The following is a 23,881-nucleotide window of genomic DNA, read 5'->3' as shown; positions in this document are numbered from 1 at the left end:
CTCAGTGTAATATGATTATGTTCTCTTTGAGTCCTTGAGAGTAGTGTTTTGATAAACCTTACACATTTTGTATGCTGATGCCTGATGGAGATTAGGGAAGTGCCTTTCTTCGGCCTCTGTGGTTAATCCTGGTGGAATTTGATTCCTGTGATGTTAAATGAAGCAAATGGAAACCTGTCTTGCTGTCTTTTGTCAGATGAAGTTATAATATAGGGTGGTGGGCTTTATATAGGCTTTAATCATGGAATTTGGGTAGATATACCAAAGAAATCAAGTATTTTTTGCTTAATGTGCTAGGATATTGCCAAGGCAATAGCCATTCTAAATCCCACTCTGTGAAAATACTCTGCTTGTGGACTGCAGCAGTTCCACTTCTCATTGGTGCTGTGGTCTTTTGATTTACTGTCCAAGTCCTGCAGTTATTTGGGCTTTGGCTTTTAGTTTTGTTTCCCGTTTTAGCTTGTGGCTTATGGAGATAGAGGTTTCCTCCAACCTCATTTTCCACAGAGGAAATAGCAGTGCAAAAAAATCTCATCAGGATGTAATCTCGTTTTATTTTTCTTGTCATAGAAAAATCCTGGTTGTATATTAGTGGGCTCAGCTGACCAGATGATAAGAAGTCCAAGACTCAAAATTCTACAAATCATTTTTATTTATACTTCAAGAACATATATGTATCTTCAGCATGTCTTGAAAGCTATTAATGAAGCTCCAATTTTTTTCTTAGAGAAGACACAGAGTACCTGTTTTCTCTTGATTAAGTGGAAACTCTATTCTTTGACAAATTAATATTCTGATGTTGGGAATTTTTTTTTTTTTTAATAAAGTGTGACTATTGTGGTACATTCTCCAGCCATTCCATCTCCTGTCTCACTTCTGGGAGACTGGTTAATGTAATCTTTTTCTTTTCTAGTACTCTGTGGTCACTTTGTGAATGTCTTCTGGCCTTTTTACACTATCTCCATTTTATGATGAGCATTGTTACCCTTCCCCTATTTTCCTTCCTCTAGACTTCTATGTGTAGGCTTCCAGTCCCAGCAGTCTGTGCCACTCCTCGTGCTCACTTACCAGCTTTGTCCCACCTCAGTGCAGGTTGCCCAGCAGATGAAACCAGCAAGCCCTGAGCCTTGTCACTCAGAGCAGCAGGAGGGGACACTGAGGCATGGCACCAAATCCATGGCAGGTACAGAGTGACACCTCCTGACTGCTCTCAGTGTCCAGCTAAGGGACTCTGGCAGCCGTGTCTCCTCTGCCTTGCTGCTCCCACTGCACCTTCACAGTCAAGGCACAGAAGGATAAAGTCTGGCTGTGTTTTGACTGCTCTATTTTGTACCCTGGCACTGCTTGTTTGCCCTCAGTGCCGAGCAGGAGAGCACAGGTGACTAGCCCAGGTGCAGATGTGTAAAACTGAAATGGAGCCCAACCCATGTGTGTGTCTGCATCACTCCCACCTCTGCGTTTTGGCTTCGTTACTGACCCTTGTTAATAAAATGCCCTTTCTGAGGCAGGCTGCAAAGCCATTGCTTTTCTCCTATTCAAATAACCCTGAAGAGCCATTTCTTTTATGATGCCTATAAGAAATCAGCCAAGTGGTCCTGCTGTTCCATTTCCCTTACTCATCTTAAATAGGGTGAAACCATTTGAAAATGAGGATGGCAAAAACTGGCAGGATAAGCTGTGGTAGGGGAATAGGGAAACAACAGAAACAAATGTAGCTGATAAAGCACCTTTATGGCTGAACTGTTCACTCTATAGCCGTGCTGTTTCCTTGAAAAAGTAGATAGTGAAATGTCACTCCAATCTGAGAGTATCTCCTTGGATGTTCAGCATCCTGTTCAGAATAGATGATAACAATATTTAACACAGATTTTCATGATTCCTTCATTGTTACCAGAGGTTCATTACAAAGATGTAGCTTAATAAGGGAGTTTTTGCTTTAACTGCTCTTTGTTTTCTGTTTTCTGTTGAAGGTTACAGCGATTAGCAAAAGACCTTCTGAAGCACCTCCAAATGCAGGATAGCTGTTCCTTGGGGAACCACAAAGTTCCTGGTCTGGACAGGACTTTAGGAGAGATCTCTCGGATTCTGGAAAAAGAGGTATTATGACTTAGGATTGACCTATAAAGTCTCATTATGGGTTTGGGAATGTTTAATGTGAGATGTTGAAGAATAAATGACCTCTATGTAACAAGCAGCGTCTGCTATAACACTTTTCACTTTTCCCCCCTCTATTTTCATGAGGATTGTTTTTAACCTGGGTCATTTCAGTCATCTAGCTTGTAGTGCTTACCCACAAAGAGCTTTTACAATAAGGGGCCAAACCAATTAGCAGAAACAGAGGAAAGAATTGGATCCAGGTTTGCTGGAGCACCAATCTGTTGAGTTTTGCCAGAGTTCAACAGAGTCAGTGGGTCTTCACTGGAGGAGGAAGGTATGATGTGCATGTATGTGGGATATTTCTACGTTTTTGACTTTTTTAAAGTGATACAATTTCAGAGCATGTTTGGCTTTATGGTAAATGTTGGACTTTTTTTTTTTTATTCTATCACTGTATTTGCATGTTTTTCCCTCTTTCCTCATTGTCAGTCTGCTGCCACAGTGCTTTCTAACTTTTAATGTGGTTTTTTCCTCCATTAGGACCACAGTATTTGGGTTTTCAGCTGGAATATTATGTTCTGTTCTCTCTTCAACCACTAGAAAATACTTCTCTTTCTTATCTGTAATCAAGACATAATGAAAATTAATTCTGGAAGAAACCAAATTAATGAAATCTGAGGAGGGAATTGCATCATTGTGGTTCAGAGTTGATGTTTGGGAAAATGAGAGCTCTGCTTGATGCTTTTCACAGCTTAGTCAGTGTGGAGAACACAATTGTTAATGGCACATGCTTTTAAATACAGGAGGCTGCCTGGGATGCACGGGCTCCTCATGTGTGTTCTGGTGGTGCCTTGGAGCTGCTCATCAAGCTTAAGTGTGTGTTTGAAAGAGTTGTGCCATTTTCACATTTTACAGTGCTTCCATTAATTATTGAAAAACTCATTTTTTATTGATTTCAAAACACAGAAATCATGTTGTTGCATGACTATGATGAAAAGATGAATCTATTTGAAAGTTATCTGAATAATCCTTGGAAATTCTTTGGAATGTGGAGTTGTATCCAGCCTTTTACTAGTAGTGTGCTGAGATTTTTGAAAAGGAGATGTGAATTGAAGCTAAGTGTTACTCATTAATTGTTTACATGATTTTGCTGGTTGTTGAGTCTGCAGTGGGGAATTAAAACCTACATTTGATAGTATTAATAGACATGGGTTATTTTGTTGTTGATTTGGGGTTTTACCCCCAAAACATTTACCTCCCAGTGGAGAAGTATTTTTCTATCAGAGTGTCCTGATCAATAAGGTCAGGAGGGATTGATTTCAGTAGCAGTTGCAGTGTTTACAGCACAGATCATACATGGTCATTTGCAGGAGGGGATGGGAATTCTCTTGTTAACCTGGGAGCCAGAAATCCACAGACACATCTTACATGTCAGTGGGCACTGAAGGAGCCCTGATGGTGTCAGTCGTGGACTGAGAGGAGGAGACTGACACTGTTAATTGAATTTCCCTGGAGAGCATAAAAATATAACCTAATGTGGGGGGAGGAAGGGGGAGTGGGAACCACACAAGCTGTCAGTGTGTGTGAGCTGATAACATTGATTTACCCTTGCTAATGGCCTGGCTTGAATAAAGAATTGCCCTGAGGGAGGACAGGGTTCACTACAATAGATCCTTGCCACTTACTAGAAATTTTTCTTGCTCACAAGAAGTCCTGCAAAACTATTACAAAATATAATTGATCCAAAACCCCTCTTTTCATTCATACTGTGAAACACTGGATTTTTCTTTTGTTAATAGTTTGCACTGCCTGAAAAATTAATGTATTCAGGCTCACCAGGAAAAAAAAGATTGGTTTTACAGATCATGAAATAAATTGCTGAGGCTGGCGTTTGTAACAGTAAATAAGAAAAATATATACCATTACATTTCTCAACAGAAGGAAGGGTTATTCAGCTCATTAGAAATTCCATGACTGTGCTAAAACAGCCTGAAAGGGTGGGGTGTAATATTTATGCAAACTTGAATCACAAAAAAAGCCACACACAAAAGGTTTGCAGCCCTCTCTCAAGGGAATTTGCCTCCAGGTACAATCAGATCTGACAATTTCTGTTTGGACTTAGCCTTCATCTGATGTGTTCCACTGTACTGAATAAGGCTTTCTCTTGCTTCTGAACCTCTTCCATGGTGTGAGAACATTCTAGGGTGCTGCATGCCTGCATGGTTATTGTGGCCACACGCGCTCTTGTTTCTGCCTTCCTGCTCTGCTGGACACAGCACGTTCTGCACCTGGGGCCAAGTGATTCCACTAATACAGCAAGAAGTGCTTGTTTAATGCAATTTCAAAGGTTTATATATCCTCTAGATACTCAGATTTGAGAAATCTCTCTCAGGCAAAGATGCTTCTTAACCACTGTGTATTTTGGAGTCCTGGCTGTTTATTGCAGCACCTTACCTGTTCCTTATTCACTGCTGCTGGATCTCTGTGCAATACAGCATATTTTGAGTGCTAACAAATGAAAGGGATGTGCTTTGCTTTGCTTCAAGTGGTTGTTAGATCTCCAGACACTTCTTGGTAAACCCACATTGGCTTAGTTGGATGGAGCTCTACAAAAGGCAGGAGCTTTGTGTCCAATGCTGGAAAAGGATTTGTGAAGAATAAGCAAATTGAAGTGCAGGTTTTGAGGATCTGACTTGGAGGGTGGCCATTAGCTTCATGAAACATGTGGCTCACGTGTCTTTAAATTAAATATGCGTAAGAGGTACTCTGAAGTCATAAACCACCATATGGTTCCAGTTTTAAAGAGGGTTGTGCCCCTCTGGCCATGTGCTGGTAGGAAGCAGGGAGCACAAATCCCGATGTTGTGTATGCCTGGGGTGCTGTTCCCCAGGTGTGTCCAACCAGTGGTGCTGCTGCTTTGGGTGTGCTCTGGATCATTGGGAAGTCCTTGGGTTTGTGTAGCTCACCCTTTCTGGCAGAAATCCTGGAAGGAAGCTGTATTCACTTTCACCTCTACTTTGTTTAAAAGGACATTAAGAAAACAAACACACACAGAGCCACAACAGCAGAATGCATGCAAATGTTACCACAAAGCCCTGGCCTGAGGTTGGCAGATGTCATATGGGAGTCTTCAAGCTCTTAATAAGATCTGATAAGCCTCAGTTTAAGATCTCCTATGAATGGCTCTTTGATGCTGCAAGAAAAACTCTTACAGAAGGCAGAGCTGATGTTTGAAGTGGCAGGGCTAGAGCACTTGTCCTGCCATGATTCTTTTGATTTTATGCATGTTCATTCCTTGATGGACTAATTTTACACATCCATCACCGAGGGCAGCCGTGTGTTTCAGATGCACAAGGAATCCCAAAGTGACTGCTCAAGCCTGCTTTCAGCACTCCCACAGAGATGTCCTGTAATAGGGAGCTCTTAGGAGCCAGGATATTGAGAGCAGTATGACCTGCAGCTACAGTTTTAACTTGCTTGTGCTTATATCATTTATTTCCCTATTATGTAAAGAAGTGAGATTTCCTGATTAAAAACTTGCTGATTAAAAAAATGTACTAATTAAAAGATGCCTACTGCATACACATTAGGCCCTGAGCTGAGTGAAGTAAATACATTTCTAAGGTTGTGACCCTGACCTGGGTCAGAGGTTACTGCCTCTTGGATGGTCATCCTTACACTTGCTGGCAGAACATCCCTTCCCTAAAGTTCTTCCTAAAATTTGTTCGTAGAGGGTTGGGTGTGCCTTCAGGTTTTAAAAGTCCTACTTTTAAATGTTAGAAGTGTCCAGTGTGGCTTTGCATAGGACTGTGCTGGGCAGGGTTGGCAGGCACTTACTGTGGGGGGCACGCAGGGCGTTGCTGTTGTGAGGATGGTGACAGCAGCTGAGGGCAGTGGCCTTTTCACCTGGCTCAGCTGCAGCTAAAACACTGCAGTTAAATCACTCCAGTTAAATTTGTGCAACACTTACATGTGACATTTAGGCAAGCCCTCAGTGTGTCTCTTCTCCATCTGACTGGGAATATGGCACACAGATTCAGTAGGATTCTGAGGGAACCTCATGATTTTTGGAATTCAAGGGCAACAGTTAATCTGCTTACCTGGAATTGCTTTTATATGATGCTTCTTACTGATCACTAGTTTGAAAAAGAGGAGAGGGATAAGGTTCCTTTAACTGAGTGGTTTGACTGTAGCTCTTACAGCTCTGCTCCTGGGCAGAGGGCTGCAGCAGCAGGGTGCAGGTTTGATCCATGGCCCAGCACAAACATGCTCCCATATACTCACCAGGCACAAAGTCCCACAAACAAGATTTCACTGCTTCCTTCCGCTTGTAAAACTTACGATGATTTTAGATGGGTTTGAGGATAGCTGTGTTCCTGATATCCTTCAGACTCACTATGTGCTGTAAAAATCTTAGTAAATAATAGTGAGTGCAAAATAAATGGTTAAAGTGTGGAATTAAAATGGAACTACAGAATAAAACAGGAGCCTTTTAATAAATTGGGCCACGGTGCTTATAGTTACTTACCAGCTCTTTTCATGCAAATCTAGAAGCAACTGCCTTTGAATAGGCTGAGCTTAAGTATGATTATTTACATTACTAATTTGGAATAATATTCTTCCTGGAAACAGATTTCAGGGGAAAAATATACTTCCTTAGAGAAGAGTATAATTTTGTAACTGAAAAATGTGTGAATATGAGCTAGTAATTGACTGCAGTGGTTTAATCCTTTTTCTAAAAAAAGGGTCACAATGCTCATGATCTCTAAAACATGCTCTCTCAGTGACCATTAACGGTTTGTTTTGTGTCAAGCAATGTTTTTGGGTTTGGGATTTTTAGAGAGATTTTTCAGCCTCCTGTTTGAGCATTGGTGATGTCAGTTATTTACATTTCAGTTAAATGTTTGTCGTAGCTTTCAAATACACGGGGGCTGTAGACAGACAGTGTTTATCCCATTGTAAAGACTGTCAGAAATGGCTGACTCTAACAACACACTCAGGCCCTGTATTTATGTTTTATTCTCTAAACTCTTGGGCCCATTGGGGATGGTGACCATAGCCAGGGTGAAGAGGGACAATCCCCCCCAATAATACAAAATCTTCATCATCAGAAACAGAAACAATAAAATTAAAAACTGTTGGAGAACTAATGTATGGAACAAAAGCGGTGTTAAATGGAACGTGGTAAGTTTCTTCAAATATCTCTACAGAGATTTAGTATTGCCCTGTGTGTATATGTGTGAGTATGTGTATATAAATATATATATGACATATATATACAGACCAAATAGATTTTAGAAGCAAATACTCTCTTATAAAGACTCCGTATTGTTGCTTAAAGTATATTTAAGAATACAGTGAGAATTGTGATTCCCAAACTATTGCACATTTAATTTTAGTGCTACAGATATTTGCAGCCAAAGAACTGTGTTTTCCTAGTGTAGCAGAGTAGTATGGTCTTTAAAGACAGAACTGCCAGCCTATCTGTCACCATCTTACATAAGGAAAAAAAGGCATAATGTATGAAAAAGAGTGAAAATTACAGTCATAGCGAATTTACCTTAATCATGAACCAGTGGCTTGACCCACGTTGTCTTTTGTAATCTTCGGTATCTCCATGCATGTGCACACAGGCACAGTATCTGTATATAATTGAACATACAATATTCTCTAGAGCCTCACAGTGGATTCATTTCTTAGGCTGACTGAAGATGTAAAAAATTTACCTTTAGGCATTATTGGAGCAATGAAAAGCTTGACTGGCCTGTTTGTGAGCGGGAGGTGTTCCTGGCAGGGTGGCTCTGGGTCAGTTCCTGTCCCTGTGTCCTCGGCATCTGCCACTCTCCACTAGAGGACACCACTGGCAGAAACAGCAGCCGTCCTTTGAATGCTTACAAGTCATAAATCTATTTAGAAGTAGAATTTCTCTCTGACAACAGATTCAGGCACCACTGTGCTTGGAAATCACACAGCTCTTTCTCCTGCTAAGCTGCTTATAGCAGCTGTCTCCTGGTGTGGGTGCACAGGGGAATTACCTGGATAATCACTGTATATCCTGACAAAACTTAAACCTGCAGTCGCACAGAGAATAAATTCTGCAGAAAAAGTGGAAGTACACGCGTGCACAGTTCTAATTTCAGAAGGAAACAGCTGTGTGCCCACAGTCCAAGGGCACACTGGGGAGCCAGGGCTGTTGCTGCTGTCCCCAGGTTGCAGGGGCCTGTGAGCACGTCGGGCTGTCCGTCTGTCCGTCTGCAGCTGGGCTGAGCTGAGCTTGCCACAGCTGGAGGCACATCCAGAGCTGGGTGAGTTCAGCTGAGCCTGCTCCTCTCCACGTCCCCCTGCGGAGCCCTTGGTGCTGGCACGGGGCAGCCTCTGCCTTTCTCTCCTGTGTCTTTTGGCCACGTGAAGATTTTCATGCACAGTGCACTGGTTTACACCAAAGCCTTCTTTGGTATCTGGCAGTGGGCATTTCCTAGCCAAAGTTTTAAAAAAAATAAACACCCACATGCCACCTTAACTGTGCTTTCATCCTTATAGGTTTTGTTCTCTGGGAAAGTAATTGATACTCTTATTCGTTACAATGAGAAGTTAAAACTTTAAGGTTCATTTTAGCTAAACATATGATGTATTTCTATGCAAATAGTGGATTAATATTTTAATCCATCCATTAATTTTTCAACTCGGGATACTCCTGTAGTAGCCAGTTCCAAAGCTACAGTGATGTCACATGAAGGGAAGTATTTAATCAAATGTAAAGCTGAATTATAAGTGTTTAAAAACAACTTAAAGTTCAAAATCCAAACTTTAGGAAGGGTGTTGAATTACAAAACCTAAAAATAAGGTTTAAAACAAAGAAATACATATTTTTTAAAAAGTAAGAAGCTAATAAGTTTAAACTAAAAAGTTTTTTACCAGCTAAAACTAGAATTTGGGCCCTTGGAACATGGTATATTGCCACTGAAAATCTAATAATTTTGCCAACATGGAAAGTAACATAGGGAATTCTGTATTTATGCTTCCTTTGTTGCAAGTGTTAAGTACAGAACCTGAATTGGAGCATAAACTCCAGAAAGGATAAAGCAGATAGAATTGTTGGAAAAGACGAGATGTAAGTAACCCTCCTGAAAATTAATTCACTTCTTTAAAGCCTGTAACAGTGAGAATTAGAGAGTTTGAATGTCTGTGTGATCATCACTGAGTGCCAGTGATGCACAGTGCCCCTCATCCATAGCTTGAAGAAGGTTCAGCAGTGTTCAAAGCCTGGACTATCAGCATTGGCCTGTAAGCACCAGTTTATCTGCAGATGGTCCAAGCTGCTGCTGGAGTAGAAACATCCCCTTCTGTATCAACTGCAGCAGCAGATTGGACAGTCCCAGCACAGAGGCAGTGGGCAAACACAGCAGGAGCTCTTTGGACTGCATTTCCCACCCCAACAGCCTTTTCCTGTCACTGCCTGGAAGAAGTCAACAGGTCAGGTGTGTGTTGTGTGCTGCAGGTTGGGCAAGGCAGCTTTATCTCATCAATAATTCCTTTGCCCAGAGTTTCTGTAATCTGTGGATTAACCTTTTCCCCAAGATGAACATATAAATAGGAACTTGTTACTAGGGGTCAGTCACAGAATATTTTTTAGCTTGTTTGCTGGAAATGGTATTAAAAGGCAAGTTGAGTTCACAGATAAGCTCTGCAGTGTTCTTGTTCCAAGATTATTGGGAGGTTAATTTCTGTGCACAGTGGGTGTAGTTGACAACTGCTGCAGGATGTAATTAAATGCTGTCAGCTTCCAGTGTTGTACTGATTGTGGCTTTTTGCTGTCAGATCAGGCTTCTACGTCAGTTTAGAGCTAATACATCATATCAGAATGGATATAATGGATATTTATACATTCCAGGGTATGCAAAGTTCTTCCACTACAAGACAAGAGATATGTTTTAGTGTCATTAAAGCCCAGGCACTGATTTCTCACTGAGGAGAACTCCCTGCCCAGGCACATTTCTGCCAACAGCAGAGAACAGTTTAGAAATCATAATAAAGTAATGATTAGTATGGTTTCTAAAGAAGTTTTTGTTTAATTTGGTCTGATAGTATTTATATACATATATTTTCTTTGAAGTATTTTTAAGTTCAACAGTGATTTGAGACCATCACTTCTGACTTGAGAACATCTCACCCAGAGGCCTTCACGCTCTGCTCTGATGTTTGCAGCACCTCACAAACCCACCCTGTTCCTGTGCCCCACAGTCCTTTGTGGCTGTCGTGTAGGTGGGCTCATGGGCAAATGGTCTGAGAGGTTGGTCACCAGGGAGCACCCAAGGCAATCATGGTGAAAGCTGCATTTCACCTGCCCTTGACTTCATGACAGGTCTTTTAACAGCCACTGCTCCCTCTCCCTATGTCCTCTCCCACATTATTTCAGTATCTTCACTTTGGCTGGATTGCACTGGTTTTCACAGCCTGGATTGAGCAGAAATCAGCTGCTTTCTAGTGGCTGACAGCTCTCAGTAGTGACCTGTCAGATTCAGTGTTCAGAGAGACCTGACTTGCCTGCTCACTGGGCAATTCATTGTCCAATAAACGTTGAGAGAGGACGGGACAAGATTATGGAATTCTGCTTTCTATTTACCTGTTTGGGAACTTTCATTTTTGTGATTAATCAGAAAAAGTCAAATTAGCCTCAGCTAATGGAGCCATCTATGGAGATCCAGGAGCTCTCTTAGTATTATTCCTCTTATTAAAGCTGTATTGTTGCTTTCCTCCTCTAATTGATGCACTTACTAGAGGCCCTGTTAGTTATAAATAGACCAAACATTTATTTTTAATAAGCACAAGTGCTGCAATGCTCAGTGCTGTCTCTCAGGATATCTATGAGGGTAATTCCTATTTTCCCTAGCAATATTGTGTGTTTCCTGTAATGCTGCTTGGCGTGGCTGAAAGCAGCTGAACAGAGAGCATGGAATTCACTGGCTTACCTTTACCTGTCTTTCCTTTATGGCTTTCACTGACTCTTGTGGCTTCACAATTAGGATTGTGATGATTGTCCTCATCAACAGAAGTACAACAGGGTGCCTCTCTGGAACTTCACTGCTAGACTGAAAAGCCACTGCAGAACTTGGAAGGAAACTGTGTAAATAAGGCTCATCCTTTTCAATTACATGATACAGTGAGTCAGAAAGGAGTCCTATTGAGTTTGGTTTGACCTGACAATGTGGGCAGCTGTTAGCAAGCAGAAAAATGAGTTAAGTATATGATGGTATAGACAGAAATTAGGTTTATGTACACGGGATGTTTAGCGTTTTCAGGACAGGCCCAAGAATCAGGTTTTTTTGTATGGGTATTATCCCTAGGCCTGCACGAATTTTGGGTTGCTTGTCAATAGTAGACTTTCAGAGAGGATGGTCAAAAATGCCTCTCCTTTTATTTTTGATACAGTTAAAAAGTGAGTCTCATTTTTTATATTGCATTTGAATGCTGTATCAAGTGCTTGCCTTTTCACCCTTTTTGTTCTTAGGTATTTGTCTTCCTCTGTGCTAAATGTAGGCTGTGAAGTTGCAGTTGGCATGCCTGAGCTGTGGAGGTGAAAAACCAGTGTTACCCAGAGGGCTCAGGAGCCAGAGGCACCTTTCCCTGGGCGTGAGCAGGGGCTGAGCTGGTGCAGGGAGTGGAGCCCCTTCCCCAGGCCCCTTTGCCAGCAGGTGCCAGGGAACCTCTGCTCCTGCCTGAGGAAACACACACAGAGCAGCTGCCTTTCCCCTAAGGCTTCAAAATCACCTTTCAGGCTCAGAATCTGCACTTTGCTGAGCAGAACAAGGTGGGATGGAGTGTCTGTCAAGGCCTCCCTGCTGGGGCTTTCACCCATAAGCAGTGGAGGAGGAAGAAATGGATACAAGAGAGATACTCCGTGATGTGAATGAATGCCTCCCTCCAATTCAAAGGACACTTAGCCAGTTCTGGCTCATGTTTTAATCCTGAACTAGTTTTTCACTGATATTCAGTGGTTGAAATTTTATTGTGGGTGAATTTACTTATGTTTGAAAACCCATTTGAGGTTTACACGTGAAGTGGAGGATTGTTATAACACTAATTTCACTACAGAGAAGTGTTGCAGGGAGCAAAATTGCTTATTTTAATAGAAAATACTTCTTTGGTGTACTCTCCAGGGATTTTCACTGTATAAAGTCTGGAGAACTACTCAAAGAATGTAGGTTTTCTACAGTCACTAATGTGTCCAGGGGTGTGTATGTGCATGTAGATACACTTGTGTATTTATTTAAAGGGAGAGGAAAGGTGGAAAAAAAAGGAGAAGCCAGCACAATATTCAGTTGTTTTTCTAAGCAAGCTTTGAACTGCATTTCTTAGCCCCTGGCATTTTAGATAGAATCTTCAAACACTAGATAAAAGGAAAGAAAAAAATCCTTAAGATAGATTTTACTGTATTTTACTAATTAGTTATTATTTCTTCCATCAATGAACAGTTTAGAATAGAGTTGCACAAGTGTGTTCTTTCAGAAATAGAAGTCAGCATGTTTCAAAGTATTTGGGTTCCATTCAGAAATAATTTCTTCTGAAATACTTTAGTTCCTGAAGTGTGTTCAAACGGGCTTTCCAGATCAGCTTCTGATTTGGACATTCTGCAGGACCAGCAGAAAACCTTCTTTGGATTAATGAAGGAAAAATAATTTTTCTAAATTTCCTTTTTAGTCTGCATGAAAATATTTATTTTGGAGGTTTGTCTTTGAGGGAGGGTCTACACCAGAGTATTTCAGTTAGTTCAAAAATATTTCAAATATGGGCTAAAGTCACATAGAACAGAGATAGCAAAGCTGGCATGAAATCATTTCAGGTGTTGAAGCTCAGCATTATTTCTGATTCTGGTCTACTTATTAACTAATAATAATACTTTAACAGGAGAAATGTATGGAAGCAAGTACTTTGGTCCAGGACATTGGATTTCACCCAATAACTCTTGCACCAAATTAATAAATTATGATTTAACTGGGATCATATTTTTCTAGGAGATAATCAGGTTTGATTTAAAAACTTTAAATGATTGAGAGTCGGCTATATATGCTAAGTATATTATGCTCATCATTAATTACTCCTGGCATTAAAAAAAACTCATTTTATTCTCACCTAAATTTACTCCATTTCAGCCTCCAAATACTGGCTGTTCCTGTGCATTATCAGACATTTTCCCATTCAGGTCCTTCCACATTGTCATCCCAGCATATTTCTGCTTTCCCCAGCATAAAGTGGCACTTCTGTCATGCCTCCTGGTGAGACAGATTTCCCTGACCTCTGCTGCTCCACAAGTGCCCTGTGCAGAGAGGGGGGCAGCGGAGCAGGGCAGGGTTTGGTCTCCCTTCTCTCCTGGAATATTGAATACACAGCCCAGAAGCTGTTGCAAAGCAGTGCCGGCTTTATTTCCCTCTGTGTTACTTTGTTACCCACTGACTTGCATGAATTCAGCAGCATTTTCCCCCGGTTTGGTTTTATTTCTGAAGCACACGGTTCACATTATGCGACCGCTTTAATGAGTGCAACAAAAGCCAGCCAAGTACCAGCACAGGCCAGTTGGCCTTTTCATGTGTTTCTTTGTTGGCCTCCTTGGGTAGGATGGGGCATATGTGTAAATCACTCTTTTTGAGCTGCGTGTGTTTTTCTGAACCAAATGTCAGATAATGAGATGAAAACTTTATATTGAACTTTCTATTTAGTCTGCTCATTTTCGAATTTGCCAAACATACTTGTGTCCTCGGGTAAGTGGTGCTTCCGAGGGTGCCACAGATGCCAAACCCTGATAAAATCTACCCTATCTTATTAATGAACACACAAACAGTTGTTCCCCATCTGCTGCCTCTGTCTGAAAGGTTAGGAAGCCCTTCCTTCTTGATCACAAAGGACATAATTATTGTCTGTAGAGGAGTCAAGTACAAAGACAGTCCATCCAGTCTGACCGCTACTACACTGCAGGCCACCAAAGATTAACAGCTGCTTCTCCTTTGATTAGGTTAGGTAATAACAGTTACTTTAGTTAATAATTGGATGGATTCCCAGGCCATGTAATTCAGGTTTAGGCTGTCATTTTTTGCTGGCATGTAGCTGAGCTCTATTATTGGAACAGAGCCTGTAATCCTATTAGTCAGTTGTCACTCAAGCCATAGGAGAGAAGGCAAATTCAGATCCATTAAGGTGTTGTAACAGGTAGGTAAATAAGTCAGCCATGCTTGCCCACTGTGCAGGGAGCTGTCTTGATTGTTTGTCCTTTTTTTAAGGATTAATTTTACATTTTAAAATATGTTTAATTCATAATTAATCCATAAAACGGTTACATGGTTTGTCTAATTTATCATAATTTCTGTTTACTGTGTCACATGCATTAGTGTACACACACTTCCCACTAAGTTACTTGATTCATGCAGTGTTCTGCCTAAATTAGTGGCTGTGGGCTTTAAATGACAAGTTTATAATGGTGCAGAGATTAAATACATGCTTCCTGTCACATCAGCTGGGTTGGCTTTCCTCCTGTGCAAACATGACCACTGCAGTCCCCAACGATGGGCTTGGGAAGGATAAGGAAAACAGGCTCTTTTCATGGGTTGGGTTTGAGTGCTGTGTCTGCTCTCTCTGTTTTTGTTTTCCTAATGTTTAAGACACATCTAGGTAGCATCCCCAAGGTCTTTGTGCCTCCTCATCTCTGCTGAAAAGTGCAGAGATGACGTTAATAATCATTTTTGCCTACTTGTTCATTTGTCTCTGCTCTCCTGTGTCACCAGGTAACTTCAGAGCACAGAAATTCTCTTGTGTTTAAAAATCAAATTCTTTATAAATGTAATTTGAATAGTTGTGAATTTCTGAAAATACATATTAGCAAATAAAATTTTTACACACTGTTTAAAAACACTGTATAAAAACATGTTTATATATTTTCTGTTGTTCAAGGAAAGTGAATCCAATGGTATCAATTGCAGAATAACCCTCCCAGTCTAAATGTGCAGCTACTCAAGAACAGTTCCTACAGTAAATTATGAAACAGGATTCATAAACAAGAGAGCTAATTTATTTGGGTGGCCAAGTTACAAGTCTGGAGGCTCCTTTTGAGCAGCAAAAACATGCAATGCTGGTTTATACTCTTTTCAAATAGGGATTTAATATTTATTCCCTCTAGGATCTCTCAGTTTTCATACTCACATGATGCCTAATCTTCTCAGAGCTTTGGGTGCCACCAGAATAAAAGTTGTAGTTACCTGAAAGGGTCTTTCATTCTAACACAGGTTCAGGCAGGGATCAATTTAAATAAGAAAAGTATGTGAGCAAGGGTTCTGAGTAACTGAGATGCCTCAGTCCACTTCTTTTGAATTCCTGTCGCAATATATATCAGCTAATGTAAAGCTTTAGCACTTCAGGACATCATCTTTTCAAGAATATTAGTTTATTTTTCAGAGAAAGACAAATTGGATAAGACGTCTCGCTCACGTATTTTTATGATCCAGGAAAGATTTCTTTAGATGAGTATAAAAATACTTAAAATCTGAACATTACCTCAAGTAGGAATTAATTCAGACATATTTTAAAAGAATTTGGTGTGATTTGGCAGCTACTTCAGCATCGCCAGGACATGGATTAGAAGTCCTGGAAGTTCTCCATCTTATAAGAATCTCTGGAGAGAAATACATGAAATGTGCTAAAAGCCATGTATCCCCACGTGGCAGTTTTACAGACCTCTGTGAGCACAGGTAACAAATACTGTGCTCATGGATCTTCCCCAGCTTTGCTGCTGGTTCTATCTTCCTTTTACTGAAGCTTCTCCCTCTCTTCCATGCATATTGTTAGAGATTTATTTTCATTCATAAGCATCAAAATGCTAATGAATTTTTATGAGTATTCTAGAAAGAGGAGTGGTAGCACATCTAGGTAAATCATATAAAATCAGAAGAAATTACAAACTCCCTTGTGCTTGGTAGAAAAATTGTAGTAGTAACAGAAGTTTTTAGAATGCAAATTTGTATTTTGACAAGTAGACTTGTATTTTAGTAAAGTATTAGACAAAAGTGAACCAGGCACTCTGAAAAAAGTCTGTCTATAAAACAAGTGATGCTCCAGATTGAAATGGAAGGAGAACACATAGGACGTGAAACAGCTTCAAAAGATGTATATATTTTTAAAATAGATACATGAAACCTCCCCTCAGAACAGGGAGACGTTGTTGCTTCTTTCAGTGTGGCTCTAGTGACTGATCTGGGATGGGGGAAGTTCCTTTCTGGACACTTCATTACCAGGTATTTTTGGAGAAAAGAGGAGTTCTGGAAAAAAAAATCACAGAGAAGAAAAGATCACGTAAAAAAATAGAAAAGGTGGAGTTTTGCATTAAAGAGAACACAGAGCTGAGGAACAAGCCAAGCGAGAAAAGGAAGCAGTGTACGAGCTCAAGAATGGAGCAGTTCTGAGGGGACAAGCAAAATGAATGCAATAACTCAGATATAACTCAGGGTAATGGGATGAAATAGAGAAAGGGCATATTTGGTCTGAATGACAGGAAAGACTTCTTGCCACGAGAGCTAATAGGTTGTGGCATAATATCCCATGAGAAATAGGGAGAGTGAGAAGTGGCAAGTGCTGGGCACATTTGGAGCTGGAGGAGCACTGACAGATAAATCAGCAGTGTCAGAGCCCTCGCTGCTGTGCTGCACAGCCCACTCTGAGCTCTGAGCTCTGAGCTCCTCGTGTGCTCCTGCTGTGCTCCCAAGGAAAGGCTCTCTGCAAACAACAGCATCTCTTTTGCACCTGGGGGGGGTTCAGCCAAAGCGAGCAGGGAAAGGTTACGAAGGCCCTGGGCTCTGTCAGGGGGTGCTGCAGCACTGGGGGAGCAGGGCAGGGTGAGGTTTGGGAATGTTGCTGTGAGCCAAGGTGTCAAATAAAGTCAGTAGGATGATTTATGGCAGGACTGTTCCTGCGCTGTTTGGGTCTTTTCTTTACGGCTCTACCAGGAGTCGGTGGAAAGTGTTACTGGGAGCCAAGGGAGCTTAAGGAGGCAGGGGCTTGGGATTTTTTTTAGATGGGAGGAAGAGGAAACAGAGGAATAATGTATGAGTGAAACTCAAAAATAACTCTGCAGTTAAGGCACACTTACTGGGCTCACTGGGCTAAAATTAACTCCTAGAAATAATACTTATCAGCTAGCCTGTAGGAAATCACTGGTTGATTTCCTTAGCTGCTTGGTGAGTTGGCACACAGATTTCCACTCATTTGAGGCCAGTTATTCCTTGGAAGATAAATCTTTTAGTTGTCCAAAAATCTGAATGCAGTTCATATTAATTGTGGAAAATGCTTCCTTTTTTTATATCTGACTTCTGTGAAATGCTTTTCTGTAGCTTGTAAATTAAATACAATATAGCTGTTTTCTTGACTGAAACTTAATGGAGAGAAAGTTGCATGATTTAATTAAAAAGTAAGATACATACTTCTGTGTGTGATGTCTGATCTCACAGGGAAAAATGTTGGCCATCTAAATCATATTACAGCTGCTTAATTATTTTTGTAGTTGTTCAAATGAATGTTTTATTGTTGGAGTCATTAGTAGTTTTTTCTGTTACACAGTCTGTTACAGTAGAATACATTCCTTATAGGCTAGAAATAATCGTGTTTATAGAGGATTTCTCTTTTTTCCCCATATGTGAAATGCTTGCAACACTGGGGGGAAAAAAGAAGAAATTATTTCTTATTAACTAGAATATCATCATCATCATCACTGACAAAATCAAGATGATCAAATACAAACTGCCAATAAGCGATACAAAATTAACAGCTTAGAAGTAGAGAATAAGAAGATTTTGCTTGCTTTATCGTAAACAGGGGACATTAAACCAACTTTGCAGGAAAGGAAAAGAGTGTAAGTTCTTAAATACTGGATCTGCTGCAGCAAAACCCCAGTCATTTGCAAACTGTGAGAGTAATGATAGGATGGTAATTAAGTGTAACATTCTGGTATGTGCAAGTTCCAAGTGGATACCTCGGAAAAGGGATCTGCCTAAGCTATTTTGTGCTTATTTGTAAAACCAAGCCTGGAGGTTGTCCTCTGTTGGAAAAGTTTGTAAAAAGGAGGAATTACTCATCTGGAGATTGTCTGTATTTTTAAAATCATACAAAGCAGCATAGCTCCATAGGTAATAGCAACAGATAAATGTGAACTTTATTAAAGTCCCTCTAATTGTATGTCCTTACAGAAAATATGGTATTCAAGTGTATCACCTGTGTAGTTCTGGGTATGCATATATGATAATTGAAAGCATAACACCTGAGGGTTTCAACTCCTGCTCTAGAAAGCCTCTTCCATGTGCATGAGCAGTGAAATGCTCTTTTACAAAGGTGTCCAACATGGTAAATAAATGTATTAAGGACTTTCTACATTGACAGAATCCACAACTGTCAGATGTACCCTTTATGTAGACGTTTCTTTAATTTCTGTTGGTTCTCTTCTGTGTTTGTGTTTCCTCAGAACACAGCAGATAAAATTGCATTCCGGGCTGCAGGAGGACTGTCTGCTCTGGAAAATGTTCTTCAGATGGTGACTTCTCCCACCAACCTGAACGCAGCTGCCCGGGTTCCCTTTAAGTGAGTTTGATGGGTCCTTCACTTGCACTTAGAGTCACTGGAATATTCATTTCATATCTGCTGCTTCACTGCTTCTTCTTCTCCTAGTCCTGTGTTAGACTTCAGAGCAAAAGAGTGTGCTGTTCTCTATGCCGCGGAAGGTGAAACACGTTTCCAAAACTCAGCCTTTGGTTTCCTAACTTGTTGGTTTTATTTTGAGCAATGATATATTTGAGCAGCAGCTAATTGTGTAAAAAGAGACAAAACTGTTTAACAGAGGAAGAGATACATATCTTTTGAAGTTAGTCTGCAGAGATCTCTAGTGGGAAGCAGGGGAATTTTTTAAAGGGTTGTAATTCACTGGAATCTGTCTGCTTTTAAAATTAAATAGTTGTAAGATACTGCTAGCTGAAAGGGCACCTACAAACAGGTAAATCAAAATTCTTGTGGATTAGAGAAATTCCTCTTTACGGAACAGAAGAATGGAGGGGTTTAAATGTCTAATCCCTAAAAAAGAAGGTGGTGACTAAGCAGAATTCCTGCAAAAACTGGTACCTCAGACCTCTTTTCCCTCATCTCTAACTGTAGGTTTGATGCAGTCAAGAGCACTTAGGTGCTTTCAGAGCACAGCTAGGCACGGTTTTAGTACAAACCCAGGATATCCTGGTGTGTACCATTGTCATCGTTTGTTTGTAGATATTTTGTAATATTGGTGTAATTGTAATTTAGGCTCTGCAGTGTGAGAGTTTGGATGAAAACTGGCCAATGATACATTATGGGACATAAGGGTGAAGTGCTAGGAAAGAGCACTAAGGAAAAAGCATTTTGAAATATCTTGACTTTGCACTTCTAAGAGAATAAATAAAATTCCTACCTTTGCAGTCGTGCCAAATGCACTTGCTGCAGGTCCAGCCAGCTCCACTGGTGAGCAATCCTGAGCTGGGCCTATAGGGAGCAGCTCACAGACAGCCTTGGGGCTTCTTCATTGGTAGAGTCTCTGATTTTGAGTGATTTCATCAATGTGGGATAAACTTCATGAGGAACAGGAGTGCACTGTCTGCCCACATAAAGCCTAGTTTAAACTGAGCTTTAAATTCTTAGAATGTGCACAACCCATACATCTGATTTTTGTTCTTTCCTTTTAAGAATAGTCTTGTTTTTTTGTTTTTTGTTTTGGTAACCTTTGTTGAGAAGGTTTGAGAACCTTGTGTTTACGTTACTGAAAACATTGTGTTTGAAGTTTGTGAGGCAGTTTGAGGATGTATTAGGTCTCGAAGGAGTTTGTGTGCTGATAAATAAAGTCCCATGTCAGCCACATTTGTGTGACAGAAATCACATCCAAATGGTTGATCAGAGGTTCTCCTCTCTCTGACAGTCACTGTCTGTCTCACAGCCCTTTCAGTCCAGTGGTTGCTCAGATTCCTGAGCCTGTTCAAGACTGAACTATAAAAAGAGTTGGTGCATCTTTGAAAAATTCTCTAAACATTGTTTTATTAACACAGATTTTCCACTAGCTGTATTTCTGAAGGAAATACGGGGGCAGAAAAGAGATTAATAGAAACTGTTCTGACAGCATTGTATATTAAAAACATCATCTGAAGAATTTTGCTGCACTCCTGAAATACAGCATTTCATTCAACTTCACAGCAAATTGCAGTCTCCAGTTTGTAGGCACCAAAAGTATGGAAGTTGGGAAGTTATCCATCAGCTTGCACGTAATTTGACACAGGATCCTGCTCTCTAAAGCAAACTGCTCTTGCTGGGTTGGTCTGTGAGAGTCTGACTTAGAGTCTGGAGTCAGCTGGAAGTGGCCCAAAGAGCTTGGTCTTGTTGCATGGGATGCAGAGGCTCCTCTCTTGGTATTTCTGTGGCCTTTTTGGTGGGGAAGAACGTTCTGTGCAGAATCTGCACCTCAGCTGTCGAGAGCAAGCAATAGTTCCAGAGGATGGGACTTGCTATGAGCAGTTTGAACCAGGCACAAACTGTATTCATGGGTATTGCTATGGTCTCACTGAAAGGATTTAAGTAATTTTTCACATACAGAGTGTTCAAGGGAGGTTCAAAACCAAGGGCAATCATAGAATATGTTTAATTCTTTAAACGAGGAAGAAAATTCAGATCACATTTCTTATTTAATGTAGAAACAAGTTTGAAGTTACTTTTCTTTCTTTTGTGCAAGTGTCATTTACATCCTGATTTCTTGAACTTTGAATCTAGTGAAGGAGCAGTTTTCTCTGGCAGTTTTCTGTGTTTAAAGACAAAGCAAAGCCCTGTGGAGAGAAGTTGAATGAAAACCTTTCATGAATTGCCCTCCAGTCTTTCCCTAGCCAAATATGCTTTGCTAAAGGACACTACTGTACTTCAGATTGTTTGTGGGTGCTTGCAATGTTTAACCATTTGTACTCATCTTAAATTGGGAATTTGTCTGTTGCTTTGTGATGAGGATAAGCTATTTACAAGTAGGTGAGGAGATTACATGGGCTGTTATCTACATCTCTCTTTCCCCAAAATCCTGGCTGTATGGTGCAGCTCAGAACTCTAATCCCATGTCTACAAGATAAAGCTTTATTATCAGAAGATTTAACAATATGCCTGTTGTTTTGTACCACTGTCCAGCTCAGTAGTCAGAGCAGCAGGATGGGAAATGCTGTGAGGAGGACGTGACATTTATGAGACAGATGATACATTTGGTGTTGGGGCAATTTTCTTCCCCTTCAAATAAATCACTGGAAGAGGGAAAGAGAAAGCAGTGGGTTATAGTAAGTTTTATTTTTGGTGTTAACATAAAAATTAATGTCCAGCCATATTATTTCTCAAAGCAGCATTTTGTAGTGTTCTGGGATTTGTCCACTTCTTGACAAAACAAGACATAGTCAGCAGAACTTGTAAAGGTTTGAGAGCCCTATGATACTCTTCTTGTACAGAAAAGCAAATGGGAGCTGCACAGCAAAACAACTGAATGCCTTCAGATGAGGAGCAGAAGATGAGTCTCCTCCCCTGGGTTGCCTTGCAATGTGCAGCTCATTTACCATGACATGTTGGTAACAAACCTGCTAACAAATGAGGCTTGTAGGGTTTGTTTAATTAACATTTGGGAAATGCTTTGACTTCCTTAAGTGACGAGTATTTTAAAAGAGAAATTGGCAGTAATTGTGTAAGGAACAAAGTTGCACTTTTACAAGTTAAGATGGAATTGAAGTCAAGTTTAATATATCTTCTATTTTCACACAGTTTCTTGCATCATTTATTTAGAGCAAATAGTATCAGGGTAAAAAAGCTCAAACCATAATTACATACATAAAAAGAAGAAATGAGTGCCACCATAATATTTTGGATAGTATTGATACAAATAACATTTTTCAGTAAGAACTATTTTGAACTAAGAGCTGGTTTTATATCTTGTTTTCTTCTTAAATTTTTACTTGGGTTTAGGAATATACACTTCTTAAGCTGCAGTGTTGCTGTTCATGCAGTTTTATTGTTGTTTCAATCCATAGTCTTACCCTGATGGTTCCTTACCCATCCCACTCTGCAGCCATTCTGTGCACCATTTTTCAGTAATACTTCACCTCCCAATTTGCAACTCAGCAGATAATTATCAATACTGCTCCCCTTCCCCATCAGACTGCTGCATAATATTCAAAGTGGTTAAAAACGAGCGGTTTTCTACTGAATTAGCACATCCTAAATTTGATAATGTTTAGTGTTGTATTATTGCACTGCCAAACTGAGCTTTTAGGGTTATTCATTGATAATCAAAGTATGTTCATTTGTAACAGAAGTTGTAAGAATAGGGAAAAGCTCTACACTTGAAACAACACTGAATTGTTGTATGTTGGTGATGCTCTGGTTTTCGTAAAGCATAAATTGAGTTCTTGCCTCTGTATCCTGGATTTGTTTTCCATGGTTGCATACTGTTATTGCCTCAGTATTTTTAATGAAAGTTAAAGTTTGTCAACTTGTTTATATCAGGCAAATTGAGGAAATAAAGATGAGCTAACATTAAAAAATAATCATGTGCAGACATATAAACTGTTGAGATCTAGCTTTATTGAAATGAATCCTCCTCTCCTCCTCCTTCATATTCATGTAAAATAAACATAACATACAGATGCATATCTTTGTCTAAAGACAGATTTCTTTTTTGGCTCCAAGCTTGTGTACCATAAGGAGGTTTTTATAATTGGATTTACTCTGGAGGAAAGCCTTGCATCTGAGGGCAGCCTGGCCGTGGGCTGGAGTGAACGTGCAGGGGCCAGAGCTGGAAAGCTGATTTGTGGGTGTGATACAAAGTTTAGAGCAACATCGGTAATCAATAGCCACCTGCTTTGCAGAGCCTCCTGCTCCAGCCCTTCAGCTGCCTGTGGGATCTCTGGATTTGGAATTCAGAGCAGTTATTTTCCTCCAGCGGGGAAGAAAAGGGTGGGAAATGCATCGGGTTTTCCATCCCAGCAAGTTTAAGGTGTGGTTAAATAAAGTTGTGGCTCCGGCGTGGCGTTCGCAGCCCCTCCCTTGTCTCAGTGGCCTTGTGCAGAAATGGTGACAGTTGACAGCTGTTGTTCTCTTAGTAAGATTAAAGTAAAGAAATTAGTTGTGCTGTCTCTAATCTGCCATTTAACACTGCCAACCACCTGGGGACACTTCTGTGTGACACTCCTGGTGCTGAACTCCAGTCAGGCCGTGGAGCCGAGGCAGAGCTGAGCGCGCCGTGATCAGAATGTGTTCAGACGAGCTGCTGTTAGCCAGCTTATGGTATCAATTAAAGGAACCCTCCTTATTGTTGTGAAAAATTCATTTGACATCCATTTGCTTCCAGCACCTTTTCAAAGGCATTATCAGAGTCTCTGGAAGCGCCAGTACTCTTTGTGACGTGCGCTTCACTTGGGAAATACAAAAGCGTGATGCAGTCGTACAGTGGAATTTGGTCTTTAGACAAAGTGGGAAGTTTTTGTGTTTTCGAGTGTAGAATAAATTATCCTCTTAGGGATTAGGAATCCCATATATCAAAAAGCATTTATTGCAGTGAATTAACTAAATCACATCAGAACTCTGAAATGCTGTCCGAATTAACCTACAAGTTCATATTTGACACTTTGGATGAATTACAATGTTTATATTTAAATAGAATCGATCTTTATTTTAGAATAGCTGATAAAATGACAAGCTGATTTAGAGCATCTTCTCAACAGAAAATAGA

General features: G+C 40.4%; 1 protein-coding gene across 9 annotated transcripts in view; it reads left to right on the top strand.

The window, feature by feature from the left end:
• The window catches only part of SCAPER (S-phase cyclin A associated protein in the ER), a 138,016-nt gene that overhangs the window by 68,265 nt on the left and 45,870 nt on the right, over nucleotides 1–23,881 (top strand). For all 9 annotated transcript variants that reach the window (XM_053954905.1, XM_053954906.1, XM_053954908.1 and 6 more), the window contains exons 23-24: nucleotides 1,971–2,097; nucleotides 18,590–18,705. In XM_053954905.1, the coding sequence (XP_053810880.1) occupies nucleotides 1,971–2,097; nucleotides 18,590–18,705 (243 nt within the window). The remainder of the gene's footprint in view (nucleotides 1–1,970; nucleotides 2,098–18,589; nucleotides 18,706–23,881) is intronic.

This window comes from Vidua chalybeata, chromosome 13 (assembly GCF_026979565.1).
Source record: "Vidua chalybeata isolate OUT-0048 chromosome 13, bVidCha1 merged haplotype, whole genome shotgun sequence".
Taxonomy (NCBI): Eukaryota; Metazoa; Chordata; class Aves; order Passeriformes; family Viduidae; genus Vidua; species Vidua chalybeata.
The sequence above is the reverse complement of the archived record's forward strand: the minus strand, read 5'-3'. Positions and strand labels throughout refer to the sequence as shown.